The 18,750-nt window shown below is 47.8% G+C and overlaps 1 protein-coding gene across 1 annotated transcript in view; it reads right to left on the minus strand.

The window, feature by feature from the left end:
* The window catches only part of LOC146025845 (copine-8-like), a 109,801-nt gene that overhangs the window by 37,439 nt on the left and 53,612 nt on the right, over nt 1-18,750 (minus strand). Inside the window, exon 5 of the mRNA XM_083155949.1 lies at nt 9,723-9,826. Coding sequence (XP_083012075.1) covers nt 9,723-9,826 — 104 coding nt within the window. The remainder of the gene's footprint in view (nt 1-9,722; nt 9,827-18,750) is intronic.

An 18,750-nucleotide genomic window follows, 5' to 3' on the forward strand; every position in this document is an offset into this window, starting at 1 on the left:
CGCAGAAAAACATGGGTCTCCTGTGCGTAATCAGAATAACCCCCAACAGCTGACATTTTTTTTTTAAAGAGGCAATCACTTACAAGGCAAAACCATGACTTGTAAGTGAGTGCTCCTTTAAAAAGAATGTCCGAGTTCTACCGGCATTCCGCACAGCCACCTTAGGCGGCAATACATTCAGCTCCATTTTTTTTTAAAAGTGGTCGACATAGGCAAAAACATGGACACAAGCAAAAGCCGGTCAACATGGAAATGGTCGACACATAAAAAAGTCGACATGAGGGTTTAAAAAAAAAATTGTGTCAACTTTATATTGTATTCCCATACCGGAAACATCTTTTTAAAAAAAAAAAAAAAATACAACTTTTTCTATTCCGAGCCCTCACACACAGATGAATGGTGATTCCCAGCAGTTATTATTGCGGTAATAATATTATCCACACTACTCCCAGTACCGGCAGTGGGTGAGGCCAGATCACAGAGGAACAGCCAGAGAATATCCATGTTCCTGCCGTCCCTCCTTATGAAAAGAGTGAGTCACCTCCGAACACTGTTCTCTTCAATGAAATAGCGAAGCCTTGTAATCCCGCGTTACACGACGCGCCCGATGATAAAAAGAGGAATTGAATTTATTTTTAGATTTTTGCAATTCTGTTTTATTACATGAACGCAGTGACACCGGTTGTTATTTCCCTTTCCGCAGCCTAGAAACATTTTAACCCTATAATTGTGATACAGGTTTCATCCGTATCTGCAAGGCTAGGGACCAGATGTATTTAGGATCTTGAACATTTCTATGTTCATAAAAATATGCATCTGTAATGAGATATCTCGGGGGAACCATGATGATTGGCGGGGCGGTGGGTGGCGCTGACTTGGTCACTGGGCCGAGAGTATACGCAGTTTAGCAAACAGGTCTGAATCAGCAGACCGGTCAGCGGTCATTATTTTGAACATTGGATATATTGGGGGAAATTTACTAATATGGATTCGTAGAAAAAAGGTGTATTCGTAGGGAGAAATACACCTTTTTTTTACGAATTTTTTTTTTCGGGATTTTCTATCCCCAAAATACAACAATTCGTAGTCCTAGGGAGGGAACATTCGTATTTGTATTTACAAATACGAATGTCTACACCATCGTTAGGATACAACAGAAATCACCATTCCAAAGAATGGTGGTTCCTGATTTACTAAGCAGCCGTATAGGAAATACGGCTGCTTTTGTCCACGAAAATACGGCAGAAAAATAGAACACCATTTTCCTGTCGTATTCTCGTTTTAGCCTGCACGGATTGTGCATTTAAAACTGTGGAACTACAAGTGCCAGCAGGCCCTTTAATGCCCAGCAGGCTGGGACTTGTGGTTCTCCAAGTCCCAGCTTGCTGGGGAGGCTTGCTGGCACTTGTAGTGCCACAGTAAAAAACAATAGTTTAATCTTTTTTTTACACTTGAATCAGCCCGATGCCCACCGCCCAGGGGCATCGGGGACAGCACCAGGCTTCAGCCTGGTCAGCCTGGTCAGGTAAGTCCTGGAGGGGGGGACCCTTTTATTGGGGGGGTCCCCACTCCCCCAGGGCCCCAGGCTGACTGGTCAGAGGGTTAATGCTTTGACCGGGGGGACTTGCATAAAAAGTCTCCCCCCGGCTGTGGCTGGTTTTGCCTGGGGCTGGTTCTTAAAATACGGGGGACCCCTACTCATTTTGTCCCCCGTATTTTGGGAACCAGCCCCAGAGCAGGAGCCTGGGGCTGGTTGTTAAAAATCGGGGAACCCCTATTTGTCGGGTTCCCTGATTTTTAATTACCGACCCCGGCTCCTTCAGCCTGGTGCTGGTTATGGCTGTGGGGGGGACCCCACGCTGGATTTTTTTATTTTTTTATTTAATTTTTCTATTTTTTTTACACCTTGCAGCCTGCACGCAGGGCCGGCGCTGACCGCTCAGCAGCTCCTGCAAAGCAGGGAGGCGCCATGTCAAAAAGGCGCTGTCTCCCTCCCTGCTTTGCTAAAGCTGCCGCCTGCCACAGTCAGCCCTGTCACTGCCTCCGTCCTGCATGCCGCCCGCAGCGCCTGTCTGACAGCGGGCGGGCGGCAGCAGTGTATAAAGAACTCCCTGCTCCCAGGCTTGCCTACCCTAGGAGCTCCGTCTTAGAGGCTGCTCCGCAAGCGGCAGGTCACTTCCGGCAGTGCACACTGTAATGTGCTGTCAGCCTGTCACAGATCGCGCTTCTGCGATGTATGTGATGCCGGGGAGCAGAGTGAGTGCAGAGGAGCAGCAGCGCTAGTAGTAACAACTAGTGCTGCTGTCGGGAGGAATGAAATAGCAGCCAGTCCCACTCTGACACAGCAGGAGAACGGGAGATAACAATGACAGGGCTGCTGTGAGCCTTATCTGCAGCCCGGGGATGGATGATGGATGACCGTGGATCTCTGGCTCCTTGCTTCCGTGTAGTAAGTAATACGAGTATCCAGTATCCATCTGCCATGTTAGCAAGGGACTGTCTGCAAACTACTTGCACCAACAAGTGTTGAATATACTTTTATAGTAGCGAGTAGTTTGCAAACGGTCCCTTTCTCCCTGCATGAGTGAGATCTGCACATTGTACACTATAGAGCTCTTTTTCTTTTAATCTAGTGGTTAAACCCCCCTCCCTCTCCAATGCAGAGACCAACTCTGTTTGCCACCCCACCATGTGTATATATATGGTTGCAGGGAATTTAGCAGCAGCTTGTTTTATTACACCCAACACTAGGCACCTGGGCCAGTGGGTCTGCATACACCATTCTCAATCACTCTTTTTACAGGAATCCACAGGTGCCATAAAACCAGCTCTGGCAAAACTATATTATCTGGCCACTAACTGCACTGCACCAGCGCTTGAGTTTGCAGGTTAGCAGTTAATTTGTGTCCCATGACTGTGGGAGGGGTGGTTAGGGTTAGAGTATGAGAGGGGTAGTTAGGTTAAGGCTGTGGGAGGGGAATGGTTAGGTTTAGGCTATGGGAGGTGGAGTTTAGGGCAAGGTGATTTTTTTATTAAATTAAATTACATGACCTTACCTTGTTCGTACCCTTTCACTGGCAACCACACAGATACTGAACCCAGCAGGGCACACCCCAGAGAGGCATAGAAATGCCCATGGATGAAGCTAGACACACCCTTTTAGTAAAGCATGACACGGCGTGCCGCGCTCAGCATGGCACGTTTGCATGTGGCAGACAATCTCCCTGAAACTAGTTTTCAAAAGTAGGCAAGTATGCCTGCTCCCTTCGGCGCGAGAGCACTGTGCACACACTCAACACAGCCTGGATAGCATCCGCACTGTGGCACTGCTGCTGCCCAGCCTGACTGCTGCGGTGTAAGCTCAAAGTCTTGGCGGGGCCGGGGGTGTGCGAGTCATCGCCGGGTGCCCTTCAGCCTGCGGGCAATCTCTGGGTCGCAGCAGGGCCGGGGGTGTCATCGGGTGACTGTGAGGGGAAAGGTTATCAATCAGCCTGAGAGGCAGTAGCGGCGTGCATCATATCACTGCCGCTGCGGAGCTACAGACATTATCGCGAGATGATGATGATGATGTCATCATCTCGTGAGTCCTTGTCTGCAGGCTGCCTCTGCACTGCAGCCAGCCCAGCTATGATGATCGGGTCTGGTGATGGTCTGAGGAGATGAGATGACTGTCATGACTGAGTGACCGCTGGGTAGCGCGGACCGTAACTGTCCGACCTGCTGTGACAACTCTCTGGCCTGCTGTCACACCTGATGCCCCACCACAAACAAGAGTACTGTATGTACAGTAAGTACTCATAACTTCATAATTGTAATCTTGTGTTCTACAATTTAGTAATAAACTGGCATCATAATCGGTCTAATTTAATTTAGCTTCATCTCTGCAAAGTTATTTTATGTTACTGCTAATCATCCAACAAGCAGTCAACAACTACGCACATTTTGACCCAAATGGTGGTGGCTAATGTTCATGGAACACTGTCTGACTGCACACCAGATTGTAATTAGGGCTTGAAAACATACATGAACATTGCTTGTTGTGGGCGGGGATCCGTGTGTCAGAATGTGAATTTTGGCTCCGCAAATGTTTTAAGTTTTTTTTTTTTATCTGATCGCGAGTCGCAATCACAGCTCCTCCCTCTTACTGAGTTAAGCTCTGCCCACTGTAGGGATTTTGGGGGGGGGGGGGGGGGTCTCCAGGAATCGATGATGCATGAGAAGGCAACCCTAGTTATGTGCCTAAAGGTGGTCATACACGCTGCGATAGCTGCGTGCGATGCGATGTGCGCTCCTGCGGGCATCGCACAGTACAAAAAATATGTGCTGCACATACTTTTTGTACTGCTTTTGGATCGCATCGCACACACATTACATGCATGCCGTGCAATGGGATGCGATCTAGCCCATAATGTATGCGATTCTCGCAGCGTGTATGGGCACCTTTGGTGCCTACAACATTTTGCGGACACAGCACTGAGATGTGAGCGGTTTGCTACACAGTGAAACGTTTGCGCAGTATCGGCTGCACCCTGGCTGAGCAGCCTACAGTAGCTGTGAAGCCAGATGCAGGCCGTCCATGTGTTGGGTTGTGTGTGATGTCATCCAGCCGTCGAAGCCCTCCCCGACATGCCTGCATTGTCTCGACCGTTCGCATGAAATGTTGAAGTGATGCCCCCGCAACAGGCCATTTGCGGCGTGGAGGGTGGGTGGTGATGGGGGGTTGCATGAAATGAAGTGAAAACCCGGCAACAGGCCATAGGCAGCGGGGACTGTGGAAGGCAACGGGGCCCAATGGCCTGTTGTTGGGGCATCGCTTCAAGATTTCATGCGAATGGTTGAGACAATGCATGCATTTTGGGGGAGGGCTTCGACGGCTGGATGACATCACACATAACCCAAAACATGGCAGGCTTGCTTCTGGCTTCACAGCTAGGCTGCGCAACCAGGGTGCAGCCGATACTGAGCAAGTGTTTCACTGTGTAGCAAACCGCTCAAAAGGGCGCAAAATGTATGGTTTGCAGGAGGGCGCCGGACACCCTAGCACCGGCCCTGCCTGCACGGATCTGACTGATCCGTGCAGACTGCCTGTACGAATTTGTATTAGCGGCCGTATATATGGCCAGCTAATACGAATTCCTATGACATCGGTGAGTTACAAAGCAGTCGTATATGACAGCTTTGTACATTCCCCTCCGGAACACGACTTTGCATACGACTGAAACAGTCGTATGCAGTCGTAGGGGAAATACCAATACGAAAAACTAGGTTTTTCATATTGGTAAATTTCCCCCATAATGTTATATATTTGAAATTACAATATTTCTGCAGTGTTTTTGAGGTCGCCTCTGCAATTGTTAATGAATATTTAATTATTCTCTTTGTTTTTCTTAGAATGCTTGATTCATTTCGCCAAGTATATGCAAATAGAGTAATAGAACATACTTTTTGAACATACCTGTAGAAGAAAACAGGATTAATTTATGGATCAATGTACCTGCCCATTGCCCAATGATGTGGTTTGTCAGTTAATTGGATTGTGCATTTAAAATCCAGCTAATCACTCTGCTCACTGATGCGAAACGCGTACACTTTAGCAGTACGGTGGATCAACCAAGTACCAAGTGTTACTGTAACTTTATATTTTGCTAATTTGAGATTATTGCTTAAGCCACAATTTTATTTCGGCAATGTCACTTTTGATGTGTGGACTACGATTTGAATTTGAGACTCCCCCCCTCCACCGTCCACTCCAATCCAAGACCTAGACTACTCATCTGGGCAGCCCAGGTGACTAATCTATGTCCCAGGGCAAGGGTTGAAAGAAGTAGTCAAAACGCACAGTCCCATAGTGGCAAGCCCATGTCATCTCTTGCTCACGCCAGGACCACAATGCCAACATTAAAAAGTTTACCGGCAAAGTGTTGGAATGGGCTGTGGGACGGAGGGTTAGACTGTGGGGATGAGGGGTGCAGTTACGGTTAGCAATAGTTTAAATATACTCCCTAGAATGATGGAATATCAAAGGCCTGACCCAGGAGTGACGTCACATGACCGCCGATAACCAGAAGACACCGCTACAGCTATCAGGAGTAGGTAAATCACTGCTGCGCCACCGAGTTGAGGAACGATGAAGGCGGACATATCGGGTGACATTCTATGATATGCGCTAAATGCGCATGTTTAATTCGCACCCTGTATCGCCGCAAATCGCCTATTTAGAAATCGCATTTTTCAGCCTAAATGCGCATATTTAATGTGATGCGCATTGGAGGCTGAAAAGTGCGAATAGGGGCGATTTGCGGCGATGTGGTGCGCTGGTTTTAGTCCTGAAAATGTGCGATTTTCATGTGTGAAAATCGCACATTTGCAGGACAGCGCAAGGTGTAAAAAAAAGAACCGAGCGCGGGGTCCCCCGCCCGAGTGTAACCAGCCCCGGGCTCACTGAGCCGGTGCTGGTGACATAAAATCAGGGTCCCCGACAAATAGGGGTCCCCTTGATTTTATGAAACCAGCACCAGACTCAAGGTCCGGCGCTGGTTCCCAAAATACGGGGGACAAAGTGACTAGGGGTCCCCCGTATTTTAAGAACCAGCACCGGACACAACCAGCCAGCAGGCTAATGCCACAGCCGGGGGGAGACTTTTTATACAAGTCCCCCCGGCCAAAGCATTAACCCCCTGGCTGGTCAGCATGGGCAGGGGTCCTGGGGAAGTGGGGACCCCCCCAATGAAGGGGTCCCCCCCCTCCAGGACTTACCAGCCTATGCTGATAGTCCGGGGCTGTCCTCCATGCCCCTGGGCTGTGGGCATGGAGCTGATGCTTTGTGTAAAAAAAAGAATGTCAACTATTGTTTTACACTGGCGAACTATCAGTCCCAGCAAGCCTACCCCGCATGCTGGGACTTGGGGAACCACAAGTCCCAGCATGCGGGGCATTAAAGTGCCCGCTGGCACTTGTAGTTCTGCAGTGTAAAAAATAGTGCACAAAATCACACTGACACCCTGAAAAATAAAACTTTAATACACACAAAACACACTGATACTTACCTACCTTGAGCCCGTAGGTCGGTCCCTTGATCCTGGATTCGTCCTCCGGGGCTCCAGGGCAGAAGAGTCCGGTTCCGGGGCCTTGGTCCTGGTTCCGGGGCTGGTCCTGGGGTTCCGGGGCTCCTGGCGTGAAGAATCCGGGGTCCGGGATCCGTGGTAGTCCAGAGGGGTACCTAAGGAGGAAAATCCTACTCACCTGCTCCCCGGCGGCGACCTCCGGTGACAGCGCTGCTCCCGACTGGTACCCGGCTTCAAGGAGTTGGTCCGGCGCTGAGATGTTGCTCCCTCGACGTCTCTGAACAGAATGATTTCTCGGCCAATCAGGAGCCGAGAAAGTCGGCTCCTGATTGGCCAGAAATCATTCTGAATATAGACGCCGACGGAGTAACATCTCAGCGCATCCAGGACCCCTGCCCATGCTGACCAGCCAGGGGGTTAATGCTTTGGCCGGGGGGACTTGTATAAAAAGTCTCCCCCCGGCTGTGGCATTACCCTGCTGGCTGGTTGTGTCCGGTGCTGGTTCTTAAAATACGGGGGACCCCTAGTCACTTTGTCCCCCGTATTTTGGGAACCAGCGCCGGACCTTGAGTCTGGTGCTGGTTTCATAAAATCAAGGGGACCCCTATTTGTCGGGGACCCTGATTTTATGTTACCAGCACCGGCTCAGTGAGTCCGGGGCTGGTTACACTCGGGCGGGGGACCCCGCGCTCGTTTTTTTTTTTTTATTTAACCATTTATTTTATTTTTTACAGCAGAACCCTGCACGGAACATTGCGATCTGTGCAGGGTTCTGCCTAATTCGCCTAACAGACCCAGGTCTGAAATAAGTGCGAAAATTAGTCACTTAAATAATGCGATGTGCAAATGCGCATAGCATTAAATAAGCGACTTGTATACTTTTCTGTGCGCAAACATCTGGATGCGATAAAAATGCGAATTAATCTCGCATTATTATTCACCAGACATTTACGCACAAAATATGCGATTTCAGCCCCTGTGCGCATCCCATTAAATCGGCGATTTAATGGGAAAATGCAATAGCGCCATTTTGTGGTCTAATTACCGCAAAATAGCGCTAATCGCATAGCATAGAATGTCACCCAGCGTCCCCAATTGAGCAGTTTTGTTTATTATTATTTTTGCCTTAGAATATCTTATTCACTTGCAATTGCCTTTAAAAACCTTTCAAGTCTATATATATATATATATATATATATATATATATATATATATATATATATATATAAAAATAAAAATTCACTAGCAGAAAACAATAAACCAAATATTATTCGATTTAATTTGATAATTTGAGGACAAAGCATTTTTTTCAAACGCACTAATCAACAAAATCCCGAAATCACCGTTTGGGTTGAACGACTTCCGAGGATTTCAGAATTCCGTTGATTGAACTTTATTCCAACCTGAAACTTGTGAAGTCCTGGAGAGCAGCTGCGCTTTCTGGGGCAATCAAGCGGCATGATCTGCTCCAGTGAGTCACTGGGAAGGTGCGGGTAATGCAAGCGTTCTACCATCAGCATGCAGACCCCGTACACAGGAGAGGTGTATTTATAAATAGACATACATCTCACAGCTAACGATCCCTCCGGCACTGAAGGGTTAATAGGCCTGCTCCCAGCATGACCAGCGCAGCTGTTACCATGGTAACCAACATCTCTCAATGGCTCCTGATTGTCCCACTTTCTCTAAGGTCCCCACTGCAACCACGGATATCTCCTATATCTCATGGCAACGGAGCTCCGGCGCTGCGAGGGTTAACCCAACTATTATTATCTGTGTTATAATGATTAATACCCGAGCTATGCAAGTTATTACCTCAAGTTACCATAACACAGTGCTGTGACCTATAAGATGTGTACAGTGTGAGTTGTGTGTTCTTTGAGGTAAATATACTAAGATGGGAGTTCTATTGAAGATGGGGTGTTGCCCATAGCAACCAGAATCCGATTCTATTTGTTGTCTTCTAGAAGGTGCTAAATAAATATGAAGTACAATTTTTCGACCACTAGCCCCATATGACCTTTTGACCCTGTCGTCCTTTTGCATTTCGACCATTTGGGGTCTTTTTACTGTAGATCAATTGACCACCCCACCCTATTTACTAGAGAGTGGGTTTTTAGAAGTGTAGATGTTGCCCTTAGCAACCAATCAGATTTTCCCAGTATGTGCAGTCTGTGTGTATCCCAGGAATTACTCGGGGGCTGTGCTAGAAGCAGTCGGAACGGGGCCGGAGCTTATGTCACATGACTTCCCATCAATCACCTGTGCACACCTGCGTTTACCCTGCCACTCCCAGAAAACATCCGGTTACCACCCCCAAACATTGGGTTCCTCTCAATCAACTTGCGAGCGGCCAACAATTAAAAAAAGTAGCAGGATTTTATTGCAGGACAGCCTTGCACAAGCATACATGTCTGAATTGGGCCCATTGTCTCATGTGACATAGGGCCTAATTCACACCGGCACGCACATCTACAAGAAGTGAACCGCCAACTTCTCAGATTAGCGATCCTTGCGGAATCAGGCCTCAGTCCAGTGTATGGAAGCAGCAATCAGGTAGCAGGACATACTGGAGGCTTCTTACGGTATTTACCCGTGTCAAGCTATAACAATATTCACATTCACTTTGTAATTGTTAAGATGGCGTCGGACACTTACACATCAAACCTCAGATTCTGCTTCTCTTCAAAGAAATAATCCAACACAAACTTTCGGACAAAGTCTGGATTGAGGGTGTTATCGATGACTTCTGTGCGACCAAACTGCAAGATAAACACACAGAATATCACATAATGACCAAGGAAGGTAATAACAGTAAATAACCAGTAAGAATATAAAGGACACGTCAACCTTCCGAACTTCTCATATATAAAATTAGTCATAGTCACACATTTTCTGTAACCCATAGCGATCTTACATTTTATTGATATATACAGAAAAATGGTTTCTTATAGATTGCACTTTGGGGTGATTCAGTACCGCTTTCTAAGCAGCGGTCGTTCACTGCTTAGCGAGTGGCTTAATGCCCGCTGCCGCCTGGCTGAACGCCCACCCCCCCCCCCTTGCCACCGCTTCTCCTCAGTAACATGCGAGGGTATATACACTTACACATCCCCTAGGATGTGGCCCGTTGGTGTCCGCTGAAGACAGGCCAGGTTCCGATGTCATGCGCCATCAGCTGCTCGCTCACGGCAGGCATCGGCCCTCCGCATTCCCAGGGGAATGTCCCAGCGTTTTCATGGGGACGCCCATAAAACTCTACCCTGCTCCTGTGTTCATACATCAGCCCTCCATAGGTGTAAATATATGCAAGCGCGAATACGCCCAGGGACCGATTGATCCTGAATCAGAACCTTTATCTCCTTAGACACAAGTTACACCCAAAATCTGCTGTGATCTTCTCCCTTGGTTGTGGCAGTTTTCAGCCGCATTTTGCATCCTGCGCTATCATTCTTGTCCATGCTGTGAATAGTTGGAGAGAGTTATCCACACACTGAGCACATGGCCACCTAGCACTAGGTATCCTTCATGGTACGTGTGTGGCTGACTCACTTGCTCCCACTACTGCAATGTTAACAACAATAAGAAGTAACGAAGGCCACTTCATTAACATTAGAGATGGGGCCCACCCTGGGCTTCCGCCTTCTCATTAATCCAGCATAGTGGGCCATCAAATATTGGTTTATCAGGCAGAGGTTACAGAGGATGTGATGGGGGTGTTGGGGAAGGAAGGTGGCGAAGGAGAGATTGTGGCCAGGGGGTGATGGACAGAGGATGATTGTGGAGAGGATGTGGTTGGGGTGTGGTGGAAGAAGAATGATGGAGAAGATGTGGCCAGAGTGTGAGGGAAGGAGGATTATGGAGGAGAGGATGTGACCAGGGTATGAGGGAAGGAGGATGATGGAAAAGATGAGGCTGGGGTGTACGGGAAGGAGGACTATGGATTAGAGGATGTGGCCAGGGTGTGAGGAAAGGAGGATGATGGAGAAGATGTGGCTGGGGTGTATGGGAATGAGGACTATGGAGGAGAGGATGTGTTTAGAGTGTGAGGGAAGGAAGATAATGGAGGAGAGGGTGTGGCCAGAGAGTGAGTGAAGGAGGAATATAGAGAAGAGAGTGTGGTCAGTGTGTCAGGGAAGGAGGATAATGGAGAAGATGATGTGCCCAGAGTGTGAGGGTAGAAGGATGATGGAGGAGAGGATGTGGCCAGAGTTTGAGGGTAGGGCAGTGGTAGCCAACCCTAGCCCTCGAGAGCTACCAACAGTACACATTTTCCAGACAACCTAGCTGCTGCACAGCTGCACCCATTAATCACTGACACATTTTAAAAGATCCACAGATGGAGCTAATTAGCTCACTTGTGATTCTGTGAGGAGACCTGCAAAACATGCACTGTTGGTAGCTCTCGAGGACTAGGGTTGGCTACCCCAGGGGTAGGGGGACTATAGATAAGAGGATGTGGCCAGAGTGTGAGAGAAGAGGATGATGGAGGAGAGTATCTGATTGGGGTGTGAGGGTAGGAGGATGATGGAGTAGAGTATCTGGTTGTGGTGTGATGGTAGGAGGATGATGGAGAAGAGGATGTGGCCAGAGTGTGAGGTTAGGAGGATGATGGAGGAGAGTATCTGGTTGGAGTGTGAGGGAAGGAAGATGATGGAGGAGAGGATGTGTCCAAGGTATGAAGGAGAGTATGTGGTTGGGGTGTGAGAGAAGGAGGATGATGGAGGAGAGGATGTGTCCAAGGTATGAAGGAGAGTATGTGGTTGGGGTGTGAGAGAAGATGGATGATGGAGGAGAGGATGTGTCCAAGGTATGAAGGAGAGTATGTGGTTGGGGTGTGAGAGAAGGAGGATGATGGAGGAGAGGATGTGTCCAAGGTATGAAGGAGAGTATGTGGTTGGGGTGTGAGAGAAGGAGGATGATGGAGGAGAGGATGTGGCCAGAGTCTGAGGTTAGGAGGATGATGGAGGAGAGTATCTGGTTGGAGTGTGAGGGAAGAAGGATGATGGAGGAGAGGATGTGTCCAAGGTCCAAGGTATAAAGGAGAGTATGTGGTTGGGGTGTGAGAGAAGGAGGATGATGGAAGAGAGGATGTGTCCAAGGTATGAAGGAGAGTATGTGGTTGGGGTGTGAGGGTAGGAGGATTATGGAAAAGAGGATGGATCTGGAGTGTGAGGGAAAGATGATGATGGAGAGTATGTCGCTGGGGTGTGAAGGAAGGAGGATGATGGAGGAGAGGATGTGGTCAAGGTGTGAAGGAAGGAGGAGGACGGAGAGTATGTGGTTGGGGTTTGCGGGTAGGAGAGTTATGGAGAAGAGGAAGGATCTGAAGTGTGAGGGCAGGAGGATGATGGGGGGGAGAGGACGTGGTAGCTGCACCCCTGTATATAACACATGTAATTGTGACGGGGAAGGTGGCCCCTCTCAGCTCTGGTCCCCATAGAAGCTGCACCCCCTGCACCTATGGTAGCTACACCCCTGTATATAACACATGTAACTGTGACAGGGAAGGTGGCCCCTCTCAGCTCTGGGCCCCATAGCAGCTGCACTCCCTGCACCTATGGTAGCTACACCCTGTATATAACACATGTAACTGTGACAGGGAAGGTGGCCTCTCTCAGCTCTGGGCCCATAGCAGCTGCATCCCCTGCACCTATGGTAGCTACACCCTGTATATAACACATGTACCTGTGACAGGGAATGTGTCCCCTCTCAGCTCTGGGCCCCATGCCAGCTGCACCCCTGCACCTATGGTAGCTACACCCTGTATATAACACATGTAACTGTGACAGGGAAGGTAGCCCCTTCGCAGCTATGGGCCCAATAGCAGCTGCATTCCCTGCACCTATGGTAGCTACACCCCTGTATATAACACATGTAACTGTGACAGGGAAGGTGGCCCCTTCGCAGCTATGGGCCCCATAGCAGCTGCATTCCCTGCACCTATGGTAGTTACACCCCTGTATATAACACATGTAACTGTGACAGGGAAGGTAGCCCCTTGGCAGCTATGGGCCCCATAGCAGCTGCATTCCCTGCACCTATGGTAGCTACACCCCTGTATATAACACATGTAACTGTGACAGGGAAGGTGGCCCCTCTCAGCTCTGGGCCCCATAGCAGCTGCATTCCCTGCACCTATGGTAGCTACACCCCTGTATATAACACATGTAACTGTGACAGGGAAGGTGGCCCCTTCGCAGCTATGGGCCCCATAGCAGCTGCATTCCCTGCACCTATGGTAGTTACACCCCTGTATATAACACATGTAACTGTGACAGGGAAGGTGGCCCCTTCGCAGCTATGGGCCCCATAGCAGCTGCATTCCCTGCACCTATGGTAGCTACACCCTGTATATAACACATGTAACTGTGACAGGGAAGGTAGCCCCTTCGCAGCTATGGGCCCCATAGCAGCTGCACCCCCTGCACCTATGGTAGCTACACCCTGTATATAACACATGTAACTGTGACAGGGAAGGTGGCCCCTCTCAGCTCTGGGCCCATAGCAGCTGCACCCCCTGCACCTATGGTAGCTACACCCTGTATATAACACATGTAACTGTGACAGGGAAGGTGGCCCCTCTCAGCTCTGGGCCCCATAGCAGCTGCACCCCCTGCACCTATGGTAGCTACACCCCTGTATATAACACATGTAACTGTGACAGGGAAAGTGGCCCCTTCGCAGCTATGGGCCCCATAGCAGCTGCATTCCCTGCACCTATGGTAGCTACACCCCTGTATATAACACATGTAACTGTGACAGGAAAGGTGGCCCCTTCGCAGCTATGGGCCCCATAGCAGCTGCATTCCCTGCACCTATGGTAGTTACACCCCTGTATATAACACATGTAACTGTGACAGGGAAGGTGGCCCCTTCACAGCTATGGGCCCCATAGCAGCTGCATTCCCTGCACCTATGGTAGTTACACCCTTGGCCTGACCCCTAAATCCATCCCTGACCCCAATAATACATAGCCTATAAGAAAAACCCCTCTATACACAATATACACATAATAAAGGCAGCAATGTCTGTGCGGCACTGTGCCAGTCTTGTGCATACGCATGATGCCAACTTGTGATACACGTATACAGCCAACTCCTATTAGCACAGGATCAGAGTCTGTTCGGCTGTCAATCCATGGAATGGGCCCCGGAAGACAATACAATTTATTGCACCCGCTCTGTGTTATGCTAAATGCACATTGGGCAATCCTCCAGCATTTCATAAAATCATTACTCCCATGTAGTGGGGAATTCCTCTGCCATCTGCATTCACATTCTCTGGCAGAATTAAGGTTAACCTGCCTCCCTTTTCCTGTAATCCCGGCTGCGCACTGGTAATTCCTCCCCCCATCCGTCTGTGTGCTTAGTGGGTATCATTCGCTCGGTCCTCTCCGATCTCTCTGTTTCTGTGTATCATGTCACAAATCCAAACTTACTTTTACTTATTACCATAACCCCATAAAGAGAAGCTGTCGTGCTTCAGCAAAAAGATGCTTCCATTAAGAATGAATTATTTTTAGTGCCCTGTATATTATGGGCCTGTTTATCGGAGGTAATTAGCCGTAAATCCTGCAAATAATGGGACGTTTTCATGGGATTTAAGGCTTCTGCCTATTAATCAAGCAGAGCAGCTGCCAATGCCCATTGTGGGTTATTTCCCAATACATGGCATGGTGCCAGGCATTTACCAAGGGCTGGTATTACCCATGCACTGCCGGATGGCTTCTATGTTATAGCTGTCTCCGGCGGGCCGCAGCAGATGTGAGGCATAAGTAAAGTGTATCAGGTTTGGCACATGTAGATGCCAAGTAAGGGCCTGATTCATTCGCTGCCTAGTGAGCCCTGAGACGCCCCCCAGCCAAACGTCTGCCCCTTCCCCCCCCCCCCCCCCCCCCCGCCACCGATTCCCTTTGGTACCATGTGAGGGGATTTCTCTCCCCTTCGGAAATAAAACTCAGTCTGAACTGACTTTTATTTCCGCCGGTGTCTTGCCAAGAAGGGGGCTGTTGCTGACCCGTGTTCGAAGCCGTAAGTTCCCATGGTCAGGCCCTGAACGTGAAAAGGTTTGACGGCTCTCCGCAAGCAGAATCCATACCCGAAATCAGTGTGGCATGAAAAGTTGACATCCAAAATGTTAACCTTCAAGATTTTAAATATTGACAGCCAGCATGCCGACATGGGCATTTGGCCGACAGGGTAAATGTCAACATTCATAAATGTCGGCATGGTTCAAATGTTGACATGTTCGCTATGTCAACATTTAACAAGCCAACGGAAACGTTTTTGACTTATTTTCTCCTGTCCCTAAACTTAACCCTAAAAATTACCCAAAAATGCATTGTAGACATTCTGCCGTTAACTTAAATGGGGACATTGGGGTTTATTCTAGTTCATTCTTTCTGACAAAATCCTTCTTAGATGGACAAAACCATGTGCACTGCAGGGGGGCAGATGTAACATGTGTAGAGAGAATTAGATTTGGTGAGTTATTTTGTTTCTGTGCAGGGAAAATACTGACTGCATGATTTTACACTTCAATATAGATCTCACTTTGAAGAAAAACCCCACCCAAATCTATTTCTCTCTGCACAAGTTACATCTGCCCCACCCGCAGTGCACATGGTTTTGTCCATCTAACACACCGTACACACGTACAGATTTTCTGTCCGATCTATCTGGTGGGAACAAAAACCTGGAAATGTATGGGCGCGTAGGACAATCAAAAATTTCCACCCAAATGCGGGAAAACAGAAAAAAATATATGGTTTGATAAATGTGTTATATCAGAATGATTTAAACAATTTGTCTGACTGATCACTGTCTGTTTTCCAGCGTTTGGGATCAAATTTTTGATTGTCATTTGCTTCCATACATTTCCAGGTTATTGTTTCCCCCAGATAGATCAGACAGAAAATCTGTACGTGTGTACGCACCTTAGGAAGGATTTTGTCAGAAAGAATGAACTAGAATAACCCCCATTATGAGCATGTCGAAATTTGTAAATGGCGACCTAAAGTCCATGTCGACATTTCTGGCTGTCAATGTTTGAAACCTGGACATTCGATAAATGGCATACGATAATATGTGGACTGGAAAGTATATTGGCCCCAGAATGCCCGGAAGACTCCCAAATTAGCAGGAGGTCTCCTGAGAGAGTTGACAACCCTCTCCGATTCCCAATGTTGGGGGCCCAGACAGACCCAGCACAGAGAACTCTCATTTCTTAATAAGCTGATAAAGATAAAAAAGTTGGTAAGAATGATAGGCACAGCTGGCATTAATACTGGCGGCTAGCTGTGGGCGCAGTTCACATATCTTCTAGTCACATGACTGAGGGTGGGCAGAAGTGCAGTGAGGAGGTGAGGGGTAATTAAATACATCCTTCCCCTTAATTGTTCAGAATATAAAGGAAAATAAACATATACCTAAAAATATAAATGAATCAGATTAAAACCTGTAATAACCGTTTCGCCAGTGGTCACTTTGGGACTACAGGGTGTCTTCATTGGTCTCAGAGATCACAGACCTATCTGCGGGTGCTGGCGTCCTCTCGCGTCCATCAAACAGTGTTATATCTGCTTCCAGTACTAACAAGGAAGGATATCCCATAAGGACGGGAACACTGTCCAACAAACTACAGAGCGCTGGTTGGCCGATCCTGGTCATTTGGTTTGGAACATGCGAGAACCTCATTACAGACATTCACTGGAACAGATGGCACAGAGGGATGAGGGTAGAGCAGTCCACCGCCGCCACCACCCCTGTAGAACACATAGTAACAGGGACACTCTCCATGCACCAGGTGTCCCCTGTATACAAATACAACAGAACCCTCTGAATGTTCATATCGGCAGAGACAGGGAACGCAATGGCGCTGTCAGCTATCAATACTTCATTACACCACATACACTGGGTAGACACTGGGCGAGATATCCCAACCCTAACCACATGCAAGATACCGACATCGTTAACAATGCAAGGGTGGGCAAAGATGGATACACAGGGGGTTATTTTGGTTCACTCTTTCTGACAAATTCCTTCTTAGATGGACAAAATCATGTGCACTGCAGGGGGGCAGATGTAAAATGTGCAGAGAGAATTAGATTTGGGTGAGTTATTTTGTTTCTGTGCAGGGTAAATACTGACTGCTTTATTTTTACACTGCAATATAGATCTCACTTTGAAGTAAAACCCCACCCAAATCGAATTCTCTCTGCACAAGTTACATCTGCCCCACCTGCAGTGCATATGGTTTTGTCCATCTAAGAAGGAATTTGTCAGAAAGAGTGAACCAAAATAACCCCCACAGCCAGGATGTTAAAGAGCTTAAAAGTGCAACCTGGTGGGATCCTAGTATCTCATGCTGATGGGAGGACACGGATGTGGCAACAACTGCATCAGCACTGATCGCAGCAATAGAGAGTAGTCATCGAATCAAGCACTTTGGATGATTGGACCTCTTATTACAAGTAACACATACTACAATATACCTGAACCAGTGACATCTCTCCATGACAGCCATGTGCTCATCTGATAATGGGTTTAAAGTGTAGCTAAGAATAGGAAGATGAAAGCATTTATTGTCTACACATGAGGTGTCATCTCATCCAAGTGATAGATTTATTGTAAACGGACTGATGTTTTGCTATCTCAGCATTCAGTGAGTGGGAGCTGTAATGAGGAGCTCTCTAAAGGGGGTGTTAAGCTTTCTTATACTGTATATGAAGAACATAGTTGGTATTGCTGTGCTCTGCTTGTGTGAAACTATAGCAATCTGGTTTACAGCTGGACAAAGGTGTCTGACTAGGGATGGTCATCGACCATCGATGATTTGAAATCATCGTTGGTTCATGACCGATGTCGAATATTTTTGCCATCGATGGGGGAGAAACAGATGGTTTCCCTCCATCGATGGAAAAGCGAAACGATGTTTTGCTTTTTTTTTTTTCAAAGTGCCGGGACACGGAGCATAGCCCCGCCCCTGACACCCGCAAAGCCCCACCCTCTGTGTTTTGATTGGCCCACAGGCCAATCAATCAAATACAATGGATGACCATTGAAATGTAAAAATATTGATGGTCATCCCTTGCATAGTTAAGCACTATCGATGGACAGTTGCAGAATTGCCATCGATGGCAACCATCGATGGCAATGATGGTGGCCATCCCTATGTCTGACTAAAGGATGTACTATGGGTGTAAAAGTTCCCACCCCAAAATCTACTCCTCACCATCTCCCACTGTCTCTATCACCACGCCCTCACTCTCTCACCAGTGGGAGGGGTCAGGTATCAGGCCTACTGTCACATTCCAATGTGATGACATCATTTTTATCAGCAGTTAATTTTGTTATATAGATAAAGTGATGGCCACTCAGTATACAGCTAACAGCTCCTTCACTCTTTACACGTCTCGGGGTATCCATTTGAAAGATCTACAGTAGAAAGACAGTTAATAGGTCGATCCCCAATGACACAAAAAACCCCACACAAACATGTGTCCACCTTTTTGGTATCGACTATTTTCATGTAGGCCTTTTGACCCTGTCAACCTTTTCCAACTGCCTACATCTTCCATGTTGATCATTTGCCCTTGATGACCTTTTGACTCTTTTGACCTTTTATACTATTTGGAGTCAACCTATGGACTGATTTTTTTTTTAACTGTAGATCTATTTATTAA

Source organism: Crinia signifera, chromosome 8, assembly GCF_055691185.1.
Source record: "Crinia signifera chromosome 8, ASM5569118v1, whole genome shotgun sequence".
Classification (NCBI taxonomy): Eukaryota; Metazoa; Chordata; class Amphibia; order Anura; family Myobatrachidae; genus Crinia; species Crinia signifera.